We start from the raw sequence: 24,040 nt of genomic DNA, 5'->3' as shown, positions 1-24,040 counted from the left end.
ACGTACTTAGACATAAATTAAAAAAAAAGAAAAGTGTAAGCAGATGTCATTAACTGATAAAGTTCTTTCACGTGTTTTTGCAAGAAAATATATGGGCTTGTTTAGGCAGTTTCGGTTTCGGTCATGATGCGATGATAAATATGTTTTGAAGATTTTATTGCGTTTTGTTTTCAAAATAGCTCGCATGACGTCCCAATCATAACAGGTCAGAACAACACGGCACTGTAGCCGAGCGCGCTGTCACTTCTGGGTAGCGAAGGAAGCAGTGTAGTGCAAAACACTGCAGTCGACACGAGCTCTTCGTATCGCTTTTCAAGCGCGACTCGGCTGAAAGAATGCAGTGCGGCGGGTGAGTGCGGGAGCTCCATTGAATCGCGTGGTGTCTGCTTCTCAGAATTCAAGGGGTTCGGATTTCTGGTGCTCTTTCACGTGCTATCGTCGGCGTCTGCAGTTCAAAGAGCGGCGTGAGCGGTTCACATCAGTCAGGTAATTTGACGTTACTTGTGAGTGCTCAACAGGCCAGAGTGACGGGAAAAGGTGAAAACAACAGCTGGCCTGTCTGTGTGCATTGTTCGCCGCGGACATTGTTTGCTCCCGTACATGCCTTGTGGCCCCCTTTTTTGTTTTGTTTGATTATGAACATGAAGGTAGATGAGAGAACTGCTTGCGGAGAGCTGACCGCGCTTGCAGTCTGTCATCTGACTGCGCTGATAACGCGTGACGGGGTTTGAAGCGCGCAACTGTTCCATTCAATCGCAGGTCCCAGAACGGAGTTGAGATGCGAAGCGCCTGCCGTAAAGAAGCGGCTAACTCCGCGATTTCTATCAAGGATCCCGTCAAGGAAGCATTGATCAGCGAGTCGAGTAGCTGCGGAAGATCGCCTGTCGTCGATTTCTTTACTTCGGTTTGGGAACGGCAACCCGTATGTAGTACATTCCGTACATTCGACGTCACTAGCTGTAAAACATACTGGCGAAATGAAGCGCTGTTCATGCGGGATGTATACCTTTTCTTTGTGGCTCTAATATATTATTACAAACTGCTTATGACTGGGCTAGTTGGAACCTCATTTTTACGAGAGCTGCGCTGCTTACAAGAACGGCTTTTCGCTTAACCTTTCTTATTTGTCTTCGTTAACAGTGCGCAGCTCTCATGTTTTATTTCAGTTCTCTGCATGTTATTTGTTCCTTTCATATTCTTCACCGAAAAACGCGAATGCGTACGGATGTTTGAGAAAAGTTGATAAACACAGGAGTATTGTTTAATTAGATTTGTGAACGACCGATTACGGTTTTGTGGTCGCTGTTTGTGGTATTGATTTCACCTAACTTCATTGTAACCTGTTGCTTATGTATGTTGCTTATGTAAGCTGTTTCGTTGTGACCATTTGAAAATACCTGCTGTAGCTTATGAGTGATCTGGTTCACACTTTTCTTCTTAGAGAATGGACTATGACATCAATGTCATAAAAGAAGGATACTCGCTTCTCAGTAAGGATGGCCGCACCATGGTTGCAAACGGAACATCTACCCTAGTCCGCGGACCTGGCTTCAACATTATCGTCGATACCTTGTCTGCCTGGGACAGGGACTTCCTGGTAGAAAGTAAGTTCATCCTTTGGTAAAACAAGTCAGCATGATATCAATGCATTAAGTAGAAATTTAAAGTTGTTTCTACCTTCAGTTTTATGTGTCATGAAGACAAGTCAAACCTTTTAATTAAAGGACTTCTTGCATTATCATCGTAGATGCCATGTTGAACCAGGAACATATCAAAAGGCTACATGCTTGTCTAATCAGTGTTTGTTTTACGAGCATGACCATGGTAGATAAAAATACATGCCAGTGAGGTGTCCATGATGCATGTGCATGGAATCTACTGTGTGAAAAGTATAGAGATATTTTATCTTTTATTTATCTATAGGCCCGCTCCGGTGGCTCAGTGGTTACAGCACTTGGCTGCTGACCCGAAAGACGCGGGTTCGATTCCGGCTGCGGCGGCTGAATTTCGATGAAGGTGAAATTCTAGAGGCCCGTGTACTGTGCGATGTCAGTGCACGGTAAAGAACCCCAGGTGGTCGAAATTTCCGGAGCCCTTCACTACGGTGTCCCTCATAGCCTGAGTCGCTTTGGGACATTAAACCCCAAAAAACCAAACCAATCATTTATCTATAGATGGCAGGGTTGCTCTTTTATGGTATGGGCTCTCAGAATGGCATTTTTTTCCTTAGATAATGTACTATCAACATTAATGTGGTCTTTAATAAAAAGCACACAGCTTCTATTATTGTAGCTGCATCTTAGTTTAGTGTGTTTTTGGTGTTTGAAGGCCTCGCATATGTACCGCGAGTTCAAGGATCCCGAAAATATTATGCATGTGAGTATTGAATAAAAAAATTTTATACTTTAAATGATATGGATTCCTCATAACTGGTTTTTTATCCAGTCACTGCCTGCTTATGGCAATCTCAGCTTACTTTGCCAGTATTTTACCCCTTGAGGTTGCCATTTCATGTGTGCCGCAGCGAACACTTGTTGTTTTCCCAAGTTTGCTTTGTCATTGTTGCTCACAATAACTGGTTTGGTTTGGCTGATGGGGGTTTGACGTCCCAAAGCGACTCAGGCTATGAGGGACGCCGTAGTGTAGGGCTCCGGAAATTTCGACCACCTGGGGTTCTTTACCATGCACTGACATCGCACAGTGCAAGGGCCTCTAGAATTTTGCCTCCATCGAAATCTTATCGCTGCGTCCGGGATCGAACCCTCGTATTTCAGGTCAGCAGCCGAGCGCCATATCCACTGGGCCACCACGGCGGCCTTCACATTAACTGAAAACTTGGTGACATCATAAGGTTGCATGACTACCCATCAGCATGCGTGTGCATATTGACTGCGTAGCACTGCACAATACTTGTCGACCATAGATGATAGGCATCATCTAGCTATTAAAGGGACGCTGAGGAGAAATTGAAGTTGGCTTGTATCGGCAGAATACCAGCTCCTGATTACAAAAACGCCACTCATACTGACAACAAAGCTCTTGTAACGTAGAAAAGAGCAAGAACCAAAATACAGGTATCGCCGCCACAGGCCAAACTCGCAAGTACAAGCGTGATGACGTCATAGGACAAAGCAGTGTTGCTAGAATCATTGGTTCTAGCAACTCTAGGAACCGAGAAGCCACAAATCACTGAGGCGCAGCCAATGCATGCGCAAATCTCCTTGACGTCGCCAGATGGCACCACGTGCCCGGTAGCTACGTGTGCGCCTGAAGCATCGGGACCAATCAGCGCCTGCTCACCGGCGTTAGGGGGGCTCCCGGTATTCTGCTAGCGGTAACAAGGTACACGGTACGCTAAAGGTGTCTATTTGCGAGAACTTCGTTGACGACTTCGAGAACGAGATCCATCGTAACGCTGGCAAAACGCCAGTGCAAACGTAAGCGAAGCGACTGTAGCGACGGCCGCAATAGCCGATAGATGCCTTCAACGTGCGGCCGGCGGTAGATTTCGTTTCGGCTGCTGCTAGGCAGCGCTGGCCGCTAGAAATCACGGAGTCTGCGTTACATCATGTTTCATATCACTTAGTCCTGTGTCGTCATAGGAGAATCCCAAGTTTGAATCAGAGCGGCGGGAAAAACTTTTTCAACTTCGAATCCAAATTTCTTAGAAATAAATGCATCTTTCGTTGCCAGCCAAGTGGCAACAAAGCCATGATATGCTGAGCTATCAGATTTTGCTATAAAAAAAATATTAATAGTGCTCTCCTCACTGTCCCTTTAATGAATACAAAAAGCTGGGCAAGCTGGTAGAAATTCACGAAGAAAAGTAACACTAGGGAAGATGAGCGACAATCAGAAGCAAACAAGATGGTTACAAACTCACTACTGAACGGCAAGTTAGCACCTGTCATGTTGTTTTTTTATATCTTTTCCTTGCGCTGCTTTGCATCGTAAGCCAGCTAGCCGTATCACATTGTGTCTGAATATGCATGTTCATTTGCATGATGCGCTTGATAGAGTTGGTTACTGTCACTTCTTTGCTGAGTGCGACAAAGAGTTCGTGTTCTTGTGACACTGTTATACCACATACTTGCTTATTACTAGGTAAAAGAGCAGGATTAGATATTTTAGGAGCCTGACAAAACATGCAACCTCTGAGCAGCTGCTAAGAAAGAACAAAGAGCACACAGAGTGCAGATGGTTCTTTGAGACGTGTGCTGCATAGGATGCCTGTGGCACTTGATGCCGCACATGGGCCACAGCTTGGATAAAACACGCATGCACAAACATGCGCACAGTTTGGCCAGTGGGGAGCATCTTTACAAATTCTAGCTGCACATACTGGCAAGAATCTTAATTAAATGTATGTGTTTAAAACTGCTTGGTGATATAGATTTTAATTCTGCCATTTTTAATCCACAAATGGTGTACAGTGGTGAGCAGCCTTGTCTAGAGCGCTTGAGCAGTGCGCACTTGGTAACAAAAACCGAAATTAGAGAGCAGCCCCTCATTACAGGGCAAAGTTTTCGTGCCTGCTTTGTTTACGAGGCTATCTGGCGCTACTTCCGTGCAAGTGTTGCAGCTGGACCCTAGAGGCTGCCACAAAATCTAGATTTGTTTGCAAGGAAGTGCACCGTCCGAGCACTCTAGACAAGGCTGCTCACCACTGTACCTAGTAAAACCACTTAATATTCGTTGATTTTTAGTAAAACGTTTTTTTTCTTGTGGAGTATTTTGATTTTGTTTTTGAAATCAGGTGGAAACAAGTGCTCAGTTCACAAATTACAGAATAAAATGGTTAAGGAAACAGACAAGCATGTAGTGTAGCATTAGCCTTAAAGGTTAATTGCTTTAGCTGTTCTTCTTTAGACTTATGGAACACGAAGCATTCAAAGAACCCATGTGAGCTTTCATCCACTAGCACATTTAGTGATGTGGCAGTCATTTCTGCTGAAGCTAGTACTTTTTGGTGTCCGAGTTTTATGGTCTCTTCTTACAAAGGAGCTTTGCAGTGATGATGTCAGTGGTCAAAGATTTAAATTGTGTTGAAAGGTTAGTGCTCACATCTCTGTACATTTTAGATTTGCCTCTATTTGTTTGGTGGTATTCAAACAGTATGTCACTAACATATAATGGGCACTTATTTGTGTGTACATTCCTCTAGTGCTTTGTGTAGAAACATAAAATTTAGGGACATTTCTCATCTGAGCTATCTTTCTTGCAATGGTCAGAAGAGTGTTTCTTTGGTATGGCTCAAACACTTGGTATGGTATGGTTTGGTATGGCCTTCTTCCGAAAAGTGTGTTAGAAATTAGATTACATGGTTCAGCATGTGGTGTTCGCCTACGGCTAGTAACTAATATATAATTGAACTTCTTCTCGATGCCATTTTGGTTTCATCAACCGAACAATGGCTGTGATGTGTTGGGAGTGTTGAGGTCATGTGGCGTATGGGAAAAAATTGCAGTGTAATTGCGGATACCTGGTTTTAATTCACTACAACGCTTAGACCAGTCTGCTTCAAGAAGCTAGAATGACAAAGATGACATATCAGTGGTTGCATTGCAGTTATTTTCATGCCTCACTTGTCTTAAACGCTCCCAACGGGTCACAGCCGTCATTCGCTTGATGAAACCGAAACAGCATCAAGAAGAAATTCAATTATAAATTATTTAGCGGTCATAGGCAAATGCCGCATAGTGAACGATGTATTCTAATGATCTAATGTTTCATTTTAAAGAAGAAAACACTCAACTAAATTAGGTGTCTGTGGTCCGTTAAATCTATTTCACCTTGGGAAATTCCCCTGAATAGTTTAGACTAATCTCATACCTGTCCTGACTTGCTAATCATTTCTGCCCCACCTTGTATCACCAAGCTCACCTGATTAGCTTAGCTGCTAGTGGCACTACTAAGGACAGGCATTGGTCTCTGGTTCTGAATTAAGACATATTTTTATCCAACTGCTAAGATTCTGGCAAACTGATGTAGCTTTCTTTTGTCGCTGCATGGCTGCAGTCAGACGGACGCTACTTATGAGTAATTTCTTACATGATTGGAAATGGTGAAGTTTTTTTCGGAGCAGTGTGCCTAGTTGCAGTTGAACCGATGTCATGTTTGACCACAGAATATACGAAGTCGGGTTTCTAAATGCTGCACGTTGTTCAGTTGGTCTGTGGCAGTGACGTCTTTACGTGGTGCTAGCATTTTGTAGAAGACAGTGATTACACCAAGGATGGGCATTTGTTTGAGATCAATCTACACAGTCAGTGACCTGCACAATCCATTTGCCTCAGGCCAGCACTTTGCTGTTTAATAAATACATCTTTTGCGCCAATTTTCTGCAAACTGATTTCCATCTCCAGTGAAGAGACAAGCTGTGATGAGGGAACTTTGACTACACTTGAAAATATTGTGCACATCAGCTTCGTACTGTGACCAGTCCTTGGGCTTTCTGATTGTTGTGGTGCAACAAGCTGCACCACTGCGATAATTATTCAGAATTTGTGGATGATGATTCACTTGGTTTTTCTAACCCTATTCCTAGTTATGCAACTAGTGCCTTTGTTGTGTAAACGGGTCTTGACCGTGTAAAAAAAATGTGCTCAGGTAGTTTAATGAATACTGTAATGTGATGCCATTGCTCGATCATTAAGTAATTAAATCCTACGAAACTTGGTTTCATTGCGCCATAGCAGTGCCTTCTTTTGACAGTGTCTCTGACGCAAGTTGGTTGTTGTCTTGCCTTTTCGCAGGTCTTGCCAAGCTTGGTGTGTCCTGTGACGAAATCAACTACGTGGTGTGCACTCATGGCCACTCGGACCACATTGGCAACCTGAATCTCTTCCAGAGGGCCACCCACATCATTGGCACCACAGTGTCCAGTGGGGATGTGTACCAGCTGTGCACATTTGAAAATGTAACGTACTTGTCATTGTTGTTTACCTGTGTTTGTGAAGTGATTTGAAATGACTACCGTAAAAACCGGAATGTAGGTCTGCCCCTCTCACTTGCGATTTCTTGAAATGAAAAAAAAAAATAATACAGTACAACCTCGATAATTCGAACTCGGTTAATTCGAAATCCCGGATAATTCGAAGGTTTTCTGCGGTCCCGTATTTTCCAATGTAAATTTGGCCGGATAATTCGAACAGGCGGCCTGCGCCAGCCCGGTTAATTCGAAAATTTGGACTGCTATGCGGCAATGCCTGATCCATGTTTCGCCGCAAACCCGGGGAAACGACGGCCCTACGGAGCCGCGAGGCAAAGCCACATAGTAATGGTGATGATTTATAGGCGAAGCGCCCCAGCCGGAGCACTCTCTGCACAAAAATCGGTCCACAGTGCGCCTCGCGCACCGCCGAAACACGCGCCTGCAGAGGAGAAGACGTGCTTCACTGCAACACGGCGGGCATACCGGTTTTTATCACGTGACCTCGCCCCCATTCCCTCCCTTGGTGTGCTTTGCCCACTCTTCCCCCGTGCCTCCGACGCCGCAAGTACGCCGCCACCACCGCCGCGCAGGTCTCGCCTGCGCCATTTCTTTGTGTTGTGCGCTGTGGTCAGGGGTCGGCTACTGTGCCGTTCTTTTGGGCGGGACTGTGCAGAAGTGCTAGCTTTGTGACCGTAGCAGTGAAGAAATACCAAAGTACAAGACTTTAACGCTGCAGCAGAAGTTCTGCTTGATCCAGGAAGCAGGCAAGAGCGCTTGTTCGAAGACCGAGTTGGCCAAAAGGCATGGCGTGCCCCTCTCGACGTTGTACACAATATTGAGCAACGAGTCAAAAATACTAGAGGCTTACGGCAAGACATATTCTTCGAAGCGGTCACGAGTGCGGGCTCCCACGTATCAAGATGTCGAAGCTGCTCTGCTTCGCTGGCTGCAGAAAGCAAACGCTGCCCACCTTCCCGTCAGTGGAACGCTACTGCGGGAGAAGGCCAACGACCTAGCTCTACAACTTGGGCACGAGGAATTTAAGTGCAGTAATGGATGGTTTTGCCGTGTTAAAGAACGCAATAATTTAACCTTTCTGACCGTCTGTGGTGAGAGCGGCAGCACTAACGAGAGCGTTGTCGAGGATTGGAGAAACCACACATTGGCGCCGCTGCTTAGCGAGTACGGTGCAGACGACGTTTACAACCTTGACGAGGCTGCACTTTTTTATAAGATGCTGCCAACAAAAACATTCTCAGTGAAGAACACCGCCATCAAGGGTAGAAAACAGGCCAAGGACAGCATCACTGTGCTGTTCGTCGCAAACATGTGCGGTAAACACAAACTGCCGCTACTGGTCGTCGGGAAGACGGGGAAGCCTCGCTGCTTCAAAAATGCGCGGCTGCCGCCAAAGGATGAACTCGTCTACAGGCACAATAAGAAAGCCTGGATGACAGGTGCAATATTTGAAGAGTACGTGCAGCAACTTGACCGCAAGTTCGCGGCCACGGGCAGGAATGTCCTATTTGTCGTCGACAACTGCCCGGCACATGGCGACATCCCACATCTCCAGGCCATCAGGATGGTATTTTTACCTCCGAACACCACTGCGATCTCACAGCCGATGGACCAAGGCGTCATTCACCACACTAGGAAGATTTATCGGTACCACCTGCTCAAGCGCATGCTCCTTTGCTACGACAATGGCAAGGAGTACTCCATCGACCTCCTCGGAGCCATATGCCTCATGGTGTACGCTTGGAAACAAGTGGAGCCCACATTGATCAGGCGGTGTTTTGAACACGCTGGTTTTTCCAGTGAAAGCACTGTTGATGCCGATGCAGACCACACATGTACTACTACTCTTGACAAAGAAGGAGCAGAGTATTGCGACCGCATCAATGCGCTCTGCGCAGAGGATGAGTCCAACGCAGTCGGCTTCGCCGAGTATATCAACTTTGAGAGCGAAGAGCAGACTGGCTACTCTGACTTGGAGAGTGAGATCACTGCTGGTACGAACATGCGTGATGACAGCGACGACAGCGACGACGAGCCTCCCCGAGCACCTGCTCTTGGTGAAGTTATCGGATCGCTGAACGTTATCCGCAGTTTTGTTGAGTGCCGCGGTGGAAGTTCAGAGATGTTTCGTCTATTTGACCAACTCGAGAGCATGACCTTAGGAGCCGCAAACTACCGGACGCGGCAAACCAGCATCTCTGATTACTTTCAGTAATTCAAAATATGCCGAATAAAGGTAACACGTTCCTGCAACGAATTTTTTTGCCTAAGTCTTATTTCTTGGTGTGTTCGGTTAATTCGAAAACCCGCTTAATTCGAAGATTTCTTGCGGTCCCGATGACTTCGAATTAACGAGGTTGTACTGTAATTGAATGGCAAAATTACCAAAAGACACCCTTACCTTGAAACAAATATGACTCATCCGGCTGCACAGTGATGATACTGTCTATTTTCATTTGCATTTAAGTGTTGCTCATATGTAGAGTGCATGCCGCAAGAGCATAAAGTGTGCTAGTCTTACTTGGAATCATCCAAGTCATCAGAACTCGAGTCTGATGACGAGTTGTTCTCGTTGCTGTCCCATAGAGTATCGTCCTGTGTGCAGACCAGTGCGTTGCTGATGCTGCTTTTTCGAAAAGACTTGTGCACCATCTCTTCAGGCAGTTTCTGGCAGGTGGAAGTATGTCGCCGTAGAGCAAAGCCCTTTCACTTCGTTAATCGGCGCACCTATGATGGCGAGACTTTGAATCCAGAGGCTCGCCTTTTCTCAACAGCTTTCATGTTGATGCCCTCCAAAGACATGGGCAGTGATCTTTCATGCGCTGCAGTCCGTCCACAAAATGAGGTTTCCTTGTGGTTGTTGCACCTCGTTGATACACTGCTTCTGGTTCCGCCAGTATTGAATGCTCTTTTTCGATGCTCCTAATTCGCTCTGTGCCGCGAGGTTGCCACACACTTCCGCATATTCTATAGCTTTTTTCTTGAAAGCTGTAGTGATTGCTGTCACCTTCCGCTCATTTTGAGAAAAGAGCACAGAACCAATTGCAACATGAACAAAACGCAAAATGGTGTTGCTGTTGCTTGGATTTGGATTTGTGGCTGTCCCATTTCTACTGGGTCTACATAGCATCCTGGCCTTGGTGATTGGGTCTTTGCTGCCGGGTTATCCACACATACACACCTCACTGCTGATTGCATCATCTTCTGCTGTCTGGCTTGTTGTGAACCCCAGTGCTTACGCCAGAGGAGGTTCCACTCAGTTGACATGGCGGAAGCATTCGACAATCAACAACATTTTCTATTGTCTCTTCCTCATGGCCTCACACCACACACATTATGTCCACACTGTCCAAGCCACTGATCTGTGCTTGCCATTTCCTTGTGCGCAACTACCCAGGGAGTTATCAGACATTTATTCTTGTCCAGTGGCTCTTTTTTGCGCCGAGTACAGGGTAAGAGCTGGCTTGGTCACTGCTGTGATCCTCCACAGCTCCATGTGGGTCACCGTCACTCACTCCCACACTCTCCCAATGCCCCAGCAGGAGTCCTTCAGGTTCATTAGGACTGATAAGGGGATGTTGTATTTGGCCGTCAGTGCTTATGCCTTCCAGCATGTGCATAGACTCGATAATTGGGGGCAGTGCTCTGCTTTATGGACCCAGTAATCCTTCCCTAGTACCCAGGAGCTCATCTCAAAACTGATCTTTGCTACTGCCCCCTGGGCCTCAAAGGAGGACCAGCCAGTGTCCTCTTGTACTGCCTCATTCGGGGATGAACAGTGGGCATCCAGGGCCTACTGTCCCACCTGCCGCTGCCTTCGCTCCATGAATTCCCATGTCGCTGCTGAGGTACACAGCACTGCATTAGCGTGCATGAGCCCTGGCACAATCACTCTTTTCCAAATGCTGCACAGCACCTCCATCCTGTTAAAGGACCACAGCTCTTGGCCCTATATACACACCAGTTGCATAACACTTTCTCTTGAAGTCCCCGTTTGTAGTCCTCCAGGCACGCTCGCTGCGTTGTTGGAACAATTCCGAGGTATCGATACAGCGATGCCCATGGGATTTCTTGCTCTTGCAGCAATAACTTCGGCTCGTCACTGGTCTCAACATGAAACCAACCGAGAACAGCACCCTTCCGCGTGCTGAACTGCTAGCCCGGCTGTTTAGTGCGTGTAGTGCATACATCCAGTAGACATTGCAGTCTTTCTTCCGAGCTTGCCGTTAGGACGGCGTCGTCGGCGTAACACTGTTCTGGAGCTACCTATTGCACCGTGCTACCGCCATCTATGTACATTAGGTCAAACAAGATCCCGCAGCTCTTTAGCTTCCTCTCCGGATCATTCCGTAGTATTATGAACAACAGTGGGGAAAGTGTGCACCATTATCGCAGACACCGTTGCACATTGATCTGGCGAGAGCAGAGGTCTTGCCACTCCACAACTACCTTAGTGCCTGTAAGGGGCGTTAAAACGGGCGAATACTTCTGGCCGCCCCTTGTGCTGTAGACTCTGCCAGAGTTTTCTGCTGTACACAGTCCTACGCCTTCTCCATATTAAGGAAGGCTGTTCCCAGTTCTCTCCCCTCAGATGGCACAAGCTATATATGTACTGGGTTAAAACAAACAGACTGTCTTCTGAACTTCACGGATTTCACTAAACTGAGGTAGGTTGGGCAGTATTGAAGTGTGCAAGGCCAAGCAATGTGCGTGTGGCAAAGATGGCTACCTCTAGGCTAATCCTTTGTTTAAAGAGCAGAGGTGGTTTCCAGTTTTTTATGAGTCTGGAAGTCTATAACTCACTGAGAAGTTGTGGGTCTTTGCATTCATGGCAGCAACCTAGCATGATGGATTTTCATTGGCACCTTGCTTTTGAATGGTTCGGTTCTTGGCATCCTGTAAACATGGTGCAAGTGGGCCATTACCACAAACAATGCAACAGCTGCTATTACCACAGTGTTGCCAGGCCACACAACTTTCAGTCTATGCCTTATGTGCAAGAAGGGTATCGCATTTAAGTCCTTCATGCATTGAGTTGGAAATGGCACTTCAGCGTAGAGACTCGTTTGCAATAGTTTGGGTCGAAGTCCTGACTTTTGTGGTGTAGGGTCTGCTAATGATTGAGTTGACTAACGTGGTTTATAAGGAGCGTCAAAGTCTTTCACTCTCTCGGTTATCAAAGCATCCAGGCTTATTATTAGTAGCAAAACAGAACACATTGCTGGTGTCTTTTTCCAGCTTTGCATAATTCTGGTTTTTGCTGTCTCAGTTTCCGCATTTGTGATGTAAGCTTGTGGCAGAGAAAACTGAAAGTTTGCTGTTTTTTTGAACATTGCCATCCTGAATTTAATAATGGTTATAGAGCTCAAGGTTGCTAATGGTGAGCACTAAAAGTATCCAAAATATTTATTGCCAGTTTCCTTGTGATTTGAAGAAAGTGCGTTGCTTTCATGGCAAACACTTGCAAAATTTTTAATGAACTTTAAGGGGGGACACTGCCCTAAAGAATGAACTTTGAACCGCTTGCTCATTTCATTGAAACTTGCGAATATCACTGCTGGGATCACCTCTGCCAAATTTTATTATTCAGCTGGGGGCTTGGCTTGAACATTGTACTGCTTAAAATAAAATTGGATGATTTGCAATCATGCGAATCTATATTTCTCATCTCCTGTTTCTTCAGCTTAGGAAAACTATCATTTCAATATTACTTGATAATATTGGTATTGTAGCAGGTTTTCTGGAGCGAAATTTTATGAGGAACACAACTGTGCGCTCAGTTTGTCTATTTTTTCCCTTTCTTCACACTAAAAAATGAGTTTAAAAAATTGATGCAAAATGAAAATCCATTGTCATTCTTTGTGTGGTATCATTCTTTCAAAATATAGGAGAACTAAGCAAAATAATTCCACAGTTCTGTGCTCCGGACATTTCCAATGCCACATAACACAAAAAATTGGGAAAATTACACTTATATTTCAAACAATAGTTTTCGTAAGCAAGCATAGTCATCCTTGGCACAAAGGTTGCATAACATCCTTCATACTTATTCTAGAATAATTAAATTTGGCAGAGGTGGCCCCAGCAGCAAATTAACCTAGCCCCACAAGTTTCAATGATATCGAGCAAGTGGTTCAAAAGTTCAATGTTTAGGCTAGTGTCCCCCCTTAACAAACTTATGCACCCAAAGTTCTGTCTTTATTTCACATGCCATGTGTTTGCAGTTCCAGTACTATTTGTGCTTCTCTGAGGAACAAATGCATTGCAGTCGTAACTGCTGGCTATGTGGGTTTCTTTTCTTCTCCTTCAGAATGAGCCCTATCGGATTGCCACTGATGTCCAGATCATCCCAACCCCGGGCCACACCTTGACAGATGTGAGCGTTGTAGTGAAAACTGCAAAGCTTGGCACAGTGGCCATAACAGGTATGTACTGGTTTACTTGCCCCCTTACGCAAGGCTGTTATGACGTTCTACGTCACACCAGCGGTAAATCAGGACGTTCTACGTCCGCCACTTACGAACGTGGGTGGCGCTGATGAACACTCTCAAGGTTAGGTTATTTATAAACATAAATACCCCCGAAAGCAGAAGAATTGACAGCCGTCGCCGTAGCTCAGAGGTAGAGCACCTGACGCGTAATTCGGAGGTCGTGGGTTCGGATCCCACCGGCGGCATGTGGTTGTTTTTTCTTCTGCTTTTCTAATCAATTAGCTTTAAGCGATAACATATTCAGTAATGTTCTAAATTGATCTACACCACAAAATAAATAAATTAATTTAAAAAAAATCCCCTGTGCCCCTTGGTTTCTGTGGCTGTTGGCTTCTCTCATATTTATAAAGAGCCCCTCAATCCCCTTACCTTGTTATGCATACTGTGATTTAAAATGGAATGGAACGCCACCTCTGAGTGATGCGTGAAAATAGCACATTACTTCTGTTGTTTTGTGAGGTTGAGGCCACTCCGTGACCGGATTGCAGCAAGTTGGTCATGCAGTTGTGTTACCTGATGAGGTAAAAGAATCCCACCCATTGGTGTTGGGCACTTTGTACAGTGCCTGTCTATTAAAAAACGAAACTGATAAAATTGTTCAGCTTTATTTTTATGTATCACAAATCTAGGGCTTATCTCCTTCAATATACTCCTTGTTCGCACCAGTGCAGTCTTGTTTTCCATTAGTTGGAGACATGGAGCAGATCAGTTTTGTCAAGCTGCTTCAGTACACCTGCTGATTACTTCTTCACTGCCTCAACTGACTCAAAACATGTTTCTTTGAGGGGAAACACGGGTTTCAAGTCACAAAAAAAAAATGAAACAACAGATTTGGAATCTGCAAGGCCCTATCAATCGCGCTCCAAAAGATTTCTGCCGAAAACAGTCCCAAGGTGGCCCTAAAGAATGCTTTTGTTACCATGGGTAGCAAACAAAGACTGATGAAATTTCTGCAAACATGGCCGATTTCCGAATGCAATACCTCCACTGCTGTACTGCCACTTGTGACAAGTTTGGTATCACATTTCACAGTTAGCAGCAGGAACTGTATAATGGTGTGGGCTCATCGTGAGCAGTTAGCTGGTTAAAGAGGGGCTTTGGAATACCAACTAGAAGGCTCCCCAGAATAGTCTTCGTACAGTAAAAGCTTGTTAATTTGAACCCTGTTAATTCAGAAATCCAGATAATTCAAACTGCCGGCTCAGTGCCGGCCCATATAAGTCTGTGGCTTAAGTAAGTCTAAAAAGGTCCGACCACTTAGTTTTGGTTTCGCTTTTCTGAGCTTATGCGAGCCCACAGCGAGGGCGTCTGAACTAGCCAGCATCAGCCAGCCAGCCTAACCCAGCTGAGCACCATTTCGGATGCTGATTGGCCTTTTTTTTCTCACCGCTTTGGCTCCGCTGAGCTGTTTTCTTTGCCTCTGCCACATAGTTCGGTTTTTGCTGAGCGCCGAAACTATGCGGTCGCGCTGATCGTGTGCCGTTCGCAGTTTGCGCGTTGAGGCCTCCTCACACACGATGGTGCCGTTTATGTTGAGTGTGATGCGGTAGTGGGGGAGCCATCGCATCGCAGTGTGAAGGATGCAGGAGGCTGTTTGGATTTTGTAGCAACTGTGCTTCGATGTTCCCGACAGTGTGCATTCAATAAAGCATTGGTGAGAGCTTACAAATTAGTCACTGCCCCGCTGTTCTCGTCTCAAAATCAGGCAACCATTCCCCAGTGTTTCAGAAAATAAATTTACCCTGATGCAAGCAGTTTTTGACAGCTTTTTGGGATAATTCTTTAATTCGAACTTTCGGATAATTTTAACATTATTCCTAGTTCTTTGAAGTTAGAATTAACAAGGTTTTTTTTTGTAGCTGAATTGAAGAAATTCTTTCTTGGAATGTTCGATGTTCTGTGTATCATTGCTGGCGTTGAAACTACACAACCGCTACAGAATCGCCGCAGAACCGAGCCACTAGATTTATTCATTCATGTTATTCATATGATATCAGCATATCATCTTTAAAAGCAGAGTTGAGCCTAACAAGCCTTGCCTGTCATCGTCGTATCACCAGTATGTGCTTATTTCATAAGTTCTTCTGCAGCTCATTGCATATTCCACCCTACATTAGCCCTCCAGCACGCATTTCACTCCGCCTTGGTTATCCCCTGCAAGTTTCCCGTCCATAGACTAATACCACAACGTTTGCACCATCATTCTTTCTTCGCTCAGCCAAAGACTGGAACAACCTTCCACATGACGTCACTGCAACCACCTGTCCATCCTCATTTTTGAATTGTATAACTGCCATGTTTAACGAATAACATCTTTGTGCATAAAGTTTGATCCTATCTGTACCCACCCTTTATGTAATACCCCCTAACTGGGGGTAACATCTTTGTGCTTAAAGTTTGATCCTATCTGTACCCACCCTTTATGTAATACCCCCTAACTGGGGGTCTTTAAGGTAATAAAGTGAAGCGTAATGAGGCTTTTTTTTCTTTAATGTTTCCTAATCCATTGCAGGGGACTTGTTTGAGAAGGAGGAGGACATTGAGAACCCCAAGCTGTGGAAGGAGGTCGGTGGGAGCGAGGACCCCCAGCAGCAGTGCAAGAGTCGGCAGATGATCCTGGACGTGGCAGACTACATCATCCCTGGCCACGGACCCATGTTCAAGGTCACCGACGAGATGCGGGACAAGCACGCGGGCCTCTTCGAGTGCCTCAGTTCCGAGGACGGCGATTGATGCTGCGTTTCGCCTAGGGTGTAGCAGCCAGGCCTGTGTTCCACATTAGTTTACACATATAGCATCGACATTATCTTGGTAAACTGTCTGTGATGATAACGGCTGTGCAGTAGCAGGCATTGATTTAGGCAGGAGTGTGAGCTTATCTTGTGCACCTTTACCCACTGAGTGGCTTTTTATAACTGTGCTCACTCAACACTGTGCCCTGTATTTCTTTCTCTGGGGCAGTATTACTAGAATAGTTTTTCTACAGAGTGACGATTTCTAGACCTGACTTTACACATTAAAAAGCTAGAATGAAAACATACTGTATTTTCTTGAATCTAGGTCGGCCTCGATTCTAAGCTGACACCCGAAAATTTAGGGCCAATTTAAAAATTAAAGCTTTCCTCAAATGTAAGCAAACAACAGCAGGAACAGCATGCAAACTGCATTTATTTCCATGAACCTACTTTCGCTCGCTCGTCATCACTGACCTTCCTAACGCATGCCCATGACTCTGCACGAAAAGGAAACGAAGTCAAAATTGTAGCCAGTGCTCAAGTATGCTTTTATTGGTTTAGGCTACGGATAGTAACGGCTACAGTGTTGTCTTGTGTAGGCATTATGTGGGGGTGCCACATGCGTGCTGCCTTTTTTTGTTTTTATACGTTGCCATTTTATATTATTAATATAATGAAAAAATCCTCGAACCTAAGTCGACCTAGGAGTTTCGTATCTCACGTTTTTAAAGAAAGCTGTCGGCCTAGATTGGAATAAATACGGTAGCGGAGAGTACTTATGGCCTGTCCGAGAACAGACAGACAGGAAACTGACGTAACTAGCAAGCGCCGCTCTTTAACGGGGTGAAAGGCCAAACTTGTGTGAGGAACTACCTAAACAAAAAGTGGTACTTGCCTTGTGGCCTTAGTATTGCACATCTGTTCATTTGTGCCACCAAAACTATGTTTACCAACTGTTCTAATATGTTCCATGAACTCTACCTCTTGACGTATTTTGTTCTTCTAAAATTGCTGGTGCATTTTTTTTTTCTTATTTTATGCAGCTGTGTCATTTAGTTCTCTGCGTGTGCCCAATGCTCCCTTGTAAACCTGTCTTGAATTTAAAATGCTAATGGTGAATTCATTGCTGTTGCTGCTAAGTGCTTTGGTGCCCTGATCCCTCTGGTAGATGCCTTCAAGTTGGCAAATTCCTTCAAGGATTTCCCTAGCTCATTACCATTGAAGTGAGGATTGCTGCTCAGGATCGAAGCCAATGCAAGAGCTTATATAGACTCTACTTATATAGATTCAACTCATACAGTGAGATACTATTCTATTTATATTTCACATTTCCTTGCACTTGAAGAACTTTATCCATGGATCAGCCTCATGTTTCTCTTTTATGAACTCATGTTTGATATGCGCGAGTGTTTACTCCAGAAGCCTTACTTTTAGTGTCTGTGTGTGTTTAGGTCACTGGTGTTTTTGTGGACTTTCTTTGGCTTGGCAGGATGGACAGCTTACTGTCTGTTGAATACACATCGCTCCTTCCTTTGAACTTGCTGCTGCAGATTTTTGATCTCATCACTAGTCTTTTTCATTAACGTTTATTTGATTATCTTGCATGTGACATCTTTTTTAAAATTTTCCTATTTATGCCAGCATTTTGTTGTCAAACACCCTGAGACGTAATGTTCGTTTGCTGTAGAGAGTCTTGGGTGAGCTTTAAAGGGACAGTGAGGAGAGCACTATTAATATTTTTTTTATAGCAAAATCTGATAGTTCGGCATATCATGGCTTTGTTGCCACTTGGCCGGCAGCGAAAAATGCATTTAATTCTAAGAAATTTGGATTTGAAGTTGAAAAAGTTTTTCCCGCCGCTCTGATTCAAACTTGGGATTCTCCTATGACGACACAGGACTAAGTGACGTGATCATGACGTGACGCAGACTCCGTGATTTCTGGCGGCCAGCAGTGCGGTCTAGCAGCAGCCGAAAAGAAAGCTACCGCCGGCCGCACGTTGAAGGCATGCATCTATCGGCTATTGCGGCCGTCGCTTCGCTTACGTTTGCACTTGCGTTTTGCCAGCGTTACGATGGATCTCGTTCTCGAAGTCGTCAACGAAGTTCTCGCAAATAGACACCTTTAGCATACCGTGTACCTTGTTACCGCTAGCGGAATACCGGGAGCCCACCTAATGCGATGAGCAGGCGCTGATTGGTCCCAATGCTTCAGGCGCGCGTGTAGCTGCCGGGCACGTGGCGCCATCTGGCGACGTCAAGGAGATTTGCGCATGCATTGGCTGCGCCTCAGTGATTTGTGCTTCTCGTGTCCTAGTGTTGCTAGAACCATTGGTTCTAGCAACACTGTTTTGTCCTGTGACGTCACCACGCTTGTACTTGCGAGTTTGGCCTGTGGCGGCGATACCTGTATTTTGGTTCTTGCTCTTTTCTACGTTACAAGAGCTTTGTTGTCAGTGTGAGTGGCGTTTTTGCGATCAGGAGCTGGTATTCTGTCGATACAAGCCAACTTCAATTTCTCCTCAGTGTCCCTTTAACACTTTTTCTATATTTTGTTATCTTTCGCCCTCCTTGCCTCCTGCTGTCTCCTGGTTCTCTTGAAACAGTCTGTACCAATCTCTTTGCTGTTTCTTTAATGCCTTATGCTTTTCAAATGCTTCCTGCTCATATTTCTTAATATAAGGATGATGGCATTCCGTTTTTATAGCAATAATGAAGGGAATCGTGGTTAGAAATCTTGATTTTTTTTACTTTCTTTACATTTTTGGACCTTTCACTCTTGTCAGATGGACTGGCATTCGTAAGGTAGCATGCATCGAACTACTGGTAACTCATATACCGTATTTTCCGGTGTACAAGACGCACCGTTGTATAAGACGCACCCGCCATATATGCAGGGTGTCATTGAAAAAATTGGTATATAAGACGCACCCCCATTTACCCAGTTAGGCTAGTGAGGCTTAATTAAACATGCTTATGCGACCATCGCAAAATGCACCGTACGTGTGAGAAGTTCTTAAGCAACGCTAAGTGATCGAAAAATGCAACACTCACGCCATACCAGCCCACGTTTTAGCACAAAAGAAAAAAAAGCGAAAGAACTCTATGTCCATAACAATTTATTTTTACATAAAACCTTCAAAGTCTTCATCTTCGGATGCGCTATCGAAAAGGCAACGCGGCTGAAGCATTCTCTTCGCACTACGTACTTGCAAAGGGTGACTAAAAAAAAAAACATCGGCTTCTCTTGGCTTGTCTTGATAATGGCGAGAAGCGCGACTGTCGCTATCTTTTGTCATTTCACATTACCTTTGCTTGGGGCCTCCGAAACGGCCGCGTGTTTAAGATCCCGGAAGTGGTCAACCCCGCCGTTTCATGATAAAGTTCACCTAAAAAAGTTGCGCACGGCGGTCCCCGTATTGAAGTATTAACCATGTTACAACCGCGTTATTGGTAGTAATATTTTTTCGGTGGAAAAAGCTTGAACATGAACCTGAGTAATTTCTAAACTCGCAAAAAAAAACCCGGAAAATTCGTATATAAGACGCACCCTTGTATAGGACGCACCAGCAAGATTTTTGAAAAAAAACCGCGTCTTATACACAGGAAAATACGGTAGGTATTGCTCTGCATGTGTTACTCACTGCGTGCTGATGCTGATTGTATGTTGGTCATGTGGTAGAGCACTGAACTCTTCGTGTACCACCACTGCTCAGATCTTCCCACTTGTTGGGAATTACGCGAGGCTCATGTTGATGCATGAAGAAGTAAAGATTTAATGCCTTTGTGCTTTCATATCTGTGCATTTTTAAATTCGCAGCATAGCAAGCATTGAGTGTTGGAGCACTGTCAAAGCTAGTCCTTGTTTCATTTGTGAAGCACGTCTGAGTCTTGCAGAAGTTATGGTCTGTGTTTTCGTGATCACTGTTAATAGCTGGTATTAGTGGAAGGTGTCATATATCTGGAGCGTAAACTACTGAGTCTCAGTTTTTGTCCAGATAACATATCTCCAGCAGCTATGAGCTTGGCATGCGACACAGTGTAGAGCCGTGAAATAATTCAGTGGCATCTTAGACATCCTTTTTTTTTTTCTTTTAAGTTGGTGCAATATAGTAGTGAGGTTCTACCTGCTTAGCAATATAATCCATGCTCTGCCTTATCTGGTATTGGCAGTGTGCCCTGTAAATGCAGCCGCAACGTGTGCACAGTTTGGTTTGCTAAAAAATGAGGCTTTGGTGTGAGCCACTGTGCGTAGCGAAGTGATCTGAGGGTTGTGCGAGTTGAATATCAGCGGGTAACACTTGCACGCTTATCATACATGTTGTCACCACCTCTGCATTACTGATTGAAAGTGATGTGAGAAGTACTCGCTGCGTCCTGCTTTTCATTTCGCGTGATAGTGGAGGATATATTCATCCAGGGAAGATCTCTTGCCACATGTCGGTATGTGACAGTGTGAGTTAGTGAAGTGCAAATTCCTTTGCTATGTCGTACACACTAGCTAGGTTAAAGTACTGCCCTCTATAAAGCACTAAATAGGTGCCACTTATACTTGTTAGTGCAAGTACAGCATTGCATTTTACTGTACCTAGAGGGGAGTGGTTTGATGAACATCCTTTTTCAACACTTAGGAACACATTTGTTTACAAAGTGGATTTTATGAAAGGTTTTTTGGAACTGCACAAGAGATTTGCAAGTATTTTTGCATTTTTCTAGAGTTTTGTACGGGCGTTTTGCAAAAGGAACGAGTATGCAAGCAACTTGCATGCTTAAGCGACACTTGGTGTCATCTTTGAGTCACTGTGCTCTATGATTGTAGCTAGGTCTTCTATGCTTAATAAATACTAAGAAAAGTCAGTGCCTTGTTAAGCCTTTGTCTTCTCCTAGCAGTGTTATACACTTCAAGAGATGGGTATCTCGTGGTACAAAGTATGAAGATGGGGTACAAAGTATGAAGACGGAATAATCGCGTTGATCGATTCCATGAAACTAACCTCATCTGCTGGTATAGATGAAATTAACACAAAAGTTCTCAAGAATACTAAAAACGTAGCTGTTCTTCTTTGTCGTATCTTCCAGCAATCACTCGAGTCCGGTATTGTACCCCACGACTGGAAAGTGGGGAAAATCATCCCAGTACACAAAAAAGGCCCCCCATCGTCCAGTAAGAACTACCGTCCCATCTCCCTCACTAGCGTTCCCTCTAAATTAATGGAGCACGTAATTTACTCACACATCATGACCTTCTTGCAGTCTGTCAGCTTTTTTTACCCTTCTCAACACGGATTCCTGAAAAACCTATCCTGCTCTACCCAACTGGCCCTCTTTACTCATGACATCAGTTCTAGTATGGACACGAACACACCCGTCGACGCTCTTTTCTTAGACATTGAAAAAGCTTTTGACAAAGTTTCCCATCAACGCCTCTTATTTAAACTTTCGCGCCTAAACCTCCACCCACTAGTATACGACTGGCTCCGGAATTTTTTGACTAACCGCCAACAGTTTGTATGGGCTAACAATCATGCATCTTCCATCTCCCCTGTTACCTCCGGCGTACCTCAAGGCACGGTTTTAGGACCTCTACTATTTTTAATTTACATCAACGACCTCCCAAGTAATCTATCTTCCACCGTTTGTTTGTTCGCCGACGACTGCATCATCTACCGGAGCATCACTTGTAACAGAGACACTTACCATCTGCAGTGCGACATAGGACTTGTGGAAGAGTGGTGCGCAAACTGGCTGATGTCTTTAAACGCTAATAAAACAACGCTAGTATCATTTCATCGTCGTCAATCGTATCCTAATTCCAATTACACCCTTCGCGGTTCCATGATAACACACGCATCTTCATATCAATATTTAGGTATTAGCTTTACACAGGATTTCTCTTGGACCACCCACATAATGAACATAACCAACAAAGCTAACCGTGTTCTTGGTTATCTAAAGCGTAACTTGCGTTTGGCACCTGCTTTCATAAAACTGTCCGCCTATTTAACTCTTGTCCGTCCTAAACTTGAATATTCATGCTCAATCTGGGACCCCCAACAAATTAACCTAGCCAAAACCCTTGAGTGCGTCCAGAGCCACGCGATAAGATTCGTATATTCTGATTACTCATATCATACGTGCGTAACAGCATTGAAAACAAAAGCTAACCTCCCCAGCCTTGAATCCCGTCGAAAAATAGCCAGACTCTGCCTTTTCCACAAGTTTTATCATTCGCATTTCAGCCAATCCGTTATCACCCCTGCATACCGCCTTTCACTTCGCATCAGTCATCCGAAAGTTGTTCATACACCTCGAGCATCTACTTCTGCGCACCTAAAATCATTCTTCGCCCAGACCGCAAGAGACTGGAACGACCTCCCCGCTGAAGCTTCAGTTCAGTTCAGTTTATTACCTTAAAAGTCCCCCGTAGGGGCATTACATAAGGGGTGGGTTTTTATACAAACAATAAGGATCATTGTAAACAGTTATTGAAAAAATGGTCAGATACAAGTCGCAAAAACGAAGATGGGCAGGTAGTAGAAGCGATTTCGTGGGGAAGGCCGTTCCAGTCTGTGGCGGTTCGGAAAAAAAATGAGGCAGTGAAGGTGGTGGTCCGGGCACGTGGGCGCGCAACTTGAAGTGGATGGCTAGTTCGATATGATATGCGTGCTGCTGCTGTGATGTATGGTGCTTGATTAAGGGACGAAAAAAAGAACTTGTGGTACAGTGAAAGGCTAGCAATGCGACGTCGACAGAAAAGCGATGATAAACCAGATTCTGCTTTGAGAGATGAAACGCTGATATTATATGAGTACGATGAATGAATAAATCTAACAGCGCGATTTTGAACTGATTCTAATGCGTCGGCGAGATATGCTTGGTGCGGATTCCAAATGGGCGACGCGTATTCCAGTTTTGGCCTGACAAGTGATTTATAAGCTAGTAATTTGACATGTTCCGGGGCGTTTCGCAGGTTACGTTTCAGAAAGCCTAAGGTTTTGTTAGCTGCGGCGATAATGTTAGTGACATGTGTGCTCCAAGACAAATCGTGAGAGAGCGTTACACCTAGGTATTTGTAAGACTGCACTAGTTCCAGGGGTGTGTTAAGAATTGTGTAAGGGAAACAAAAGGGACTGCGTCGGCGGGAGAAGTACATGCATTTACATTTGTTGGCATTTAGCGTCATTAGTGAATTGTTGCACCAGTCTGAAACGCTGATTAGATCGTTCTGGAGAGCAGTTTGGTCAGATATGTTTTTGATTGTGCGGTAAATGACGCAGTCGTCTGCGAACATGCGTATATTAGAAGAAATACACTGAGGTAAATCGTTAATGTATATTAAAAATAACAGAGGACCAAGGACAGATCCTTGGGGCACGCCGGAAGTTACTGGGAGGGGTCTAGATAAGTTACTGTTGATTAAAACCATTTGCGTACGATTGGACAAAAATTCCTGTATCCACATTATAACGCTAGGATCTAGGTTCAGCAGTTGAAGTTTTAGTAACAAGCGCTGGTGAGATACCTTATCAAAGGCTTTCGCAAAATCCAGATAGATTGCGTCAGTTTGCACATTAGTGTCCATGTTAGTGTGTAAGTCATGAACAAAAAGAGCTAATTGGGTTTCACAGGAGAAACCTTTGCGGAACCCATGCTGCGAGGGATGAAAAAAATTGTTACAGTCTAAGAAAGAAATAATTTGAGAGTAGATGACTTGTTCCATGATTTTGCATGGCACGCTTGTTAGGGAGATAGGTCGGTAATTTAATGGAGAGTATCTGTTACCTGTTTTGTAGACTGGAACGACCTTTCCCACTTTCCAATCATCTGGCATGGTTCCTGAAGAAAGTGACTGGGAGAACAGCA

General features: G+C 44.6%; 1 protein-coding gene across 2 annotated transcripts; it reads left to right on the top strand.

The window, feature by feature from the left end:
• Positions 1–176: 176 nt before the first annotated feature.
• On the top strand, positions 177–21,034 carry LOC149343346 (metallo-beta-lactamase domain-containing protein 1). 2 transcript variants are annotated; one of them, XM_089545870.1, is made up of 6 exons: positions 177–349; positions 760–922; positions 1,442–1,604; positions 6,756–6,919; positions 13,263–13,377; positions 15,956–21,034. In XM_089545870.1, the coding sequence occupies exons 1-6, from the start codon at positions 336–338 to the stop codon at positions 16,174–16,176; spliced, it is 840 nt and encodes a 279-aa protein (XP_089401996.1). In that variant the 5' UTR covers positions 177–335; the 3' UTR covers positions 16,177–21,034. The 2 variants fall into 2 exon arrangements, with proteins under 2 accessions (XP_089401996.1, XP_089401997.1); XM_089545871.1 differs by having other exon boundaries at positions 178–486.
• Positions 21,035–24,040: the final 3,006 nt, after the last annotated feature.

The sequence above is a fragment of the Amblyomma mixtum genome, chromosome 5, assembly GCF_055824585.1.
Source record: "Amblyomma mixtum isolate Tamu chromosome 5, ASM5582458v1, whole genome shotgun sequence".
NCBI lineage: Eukaryota > Metazoa > Arthropoda > Arachnida > Ixodida > Ixodidae > Amblyomma > Amblyomma mixtum.
Note: the sequence above shows the minus strand (reverse complement) of the source record. Positions and strands in the feature narration are given on the sequence as shown.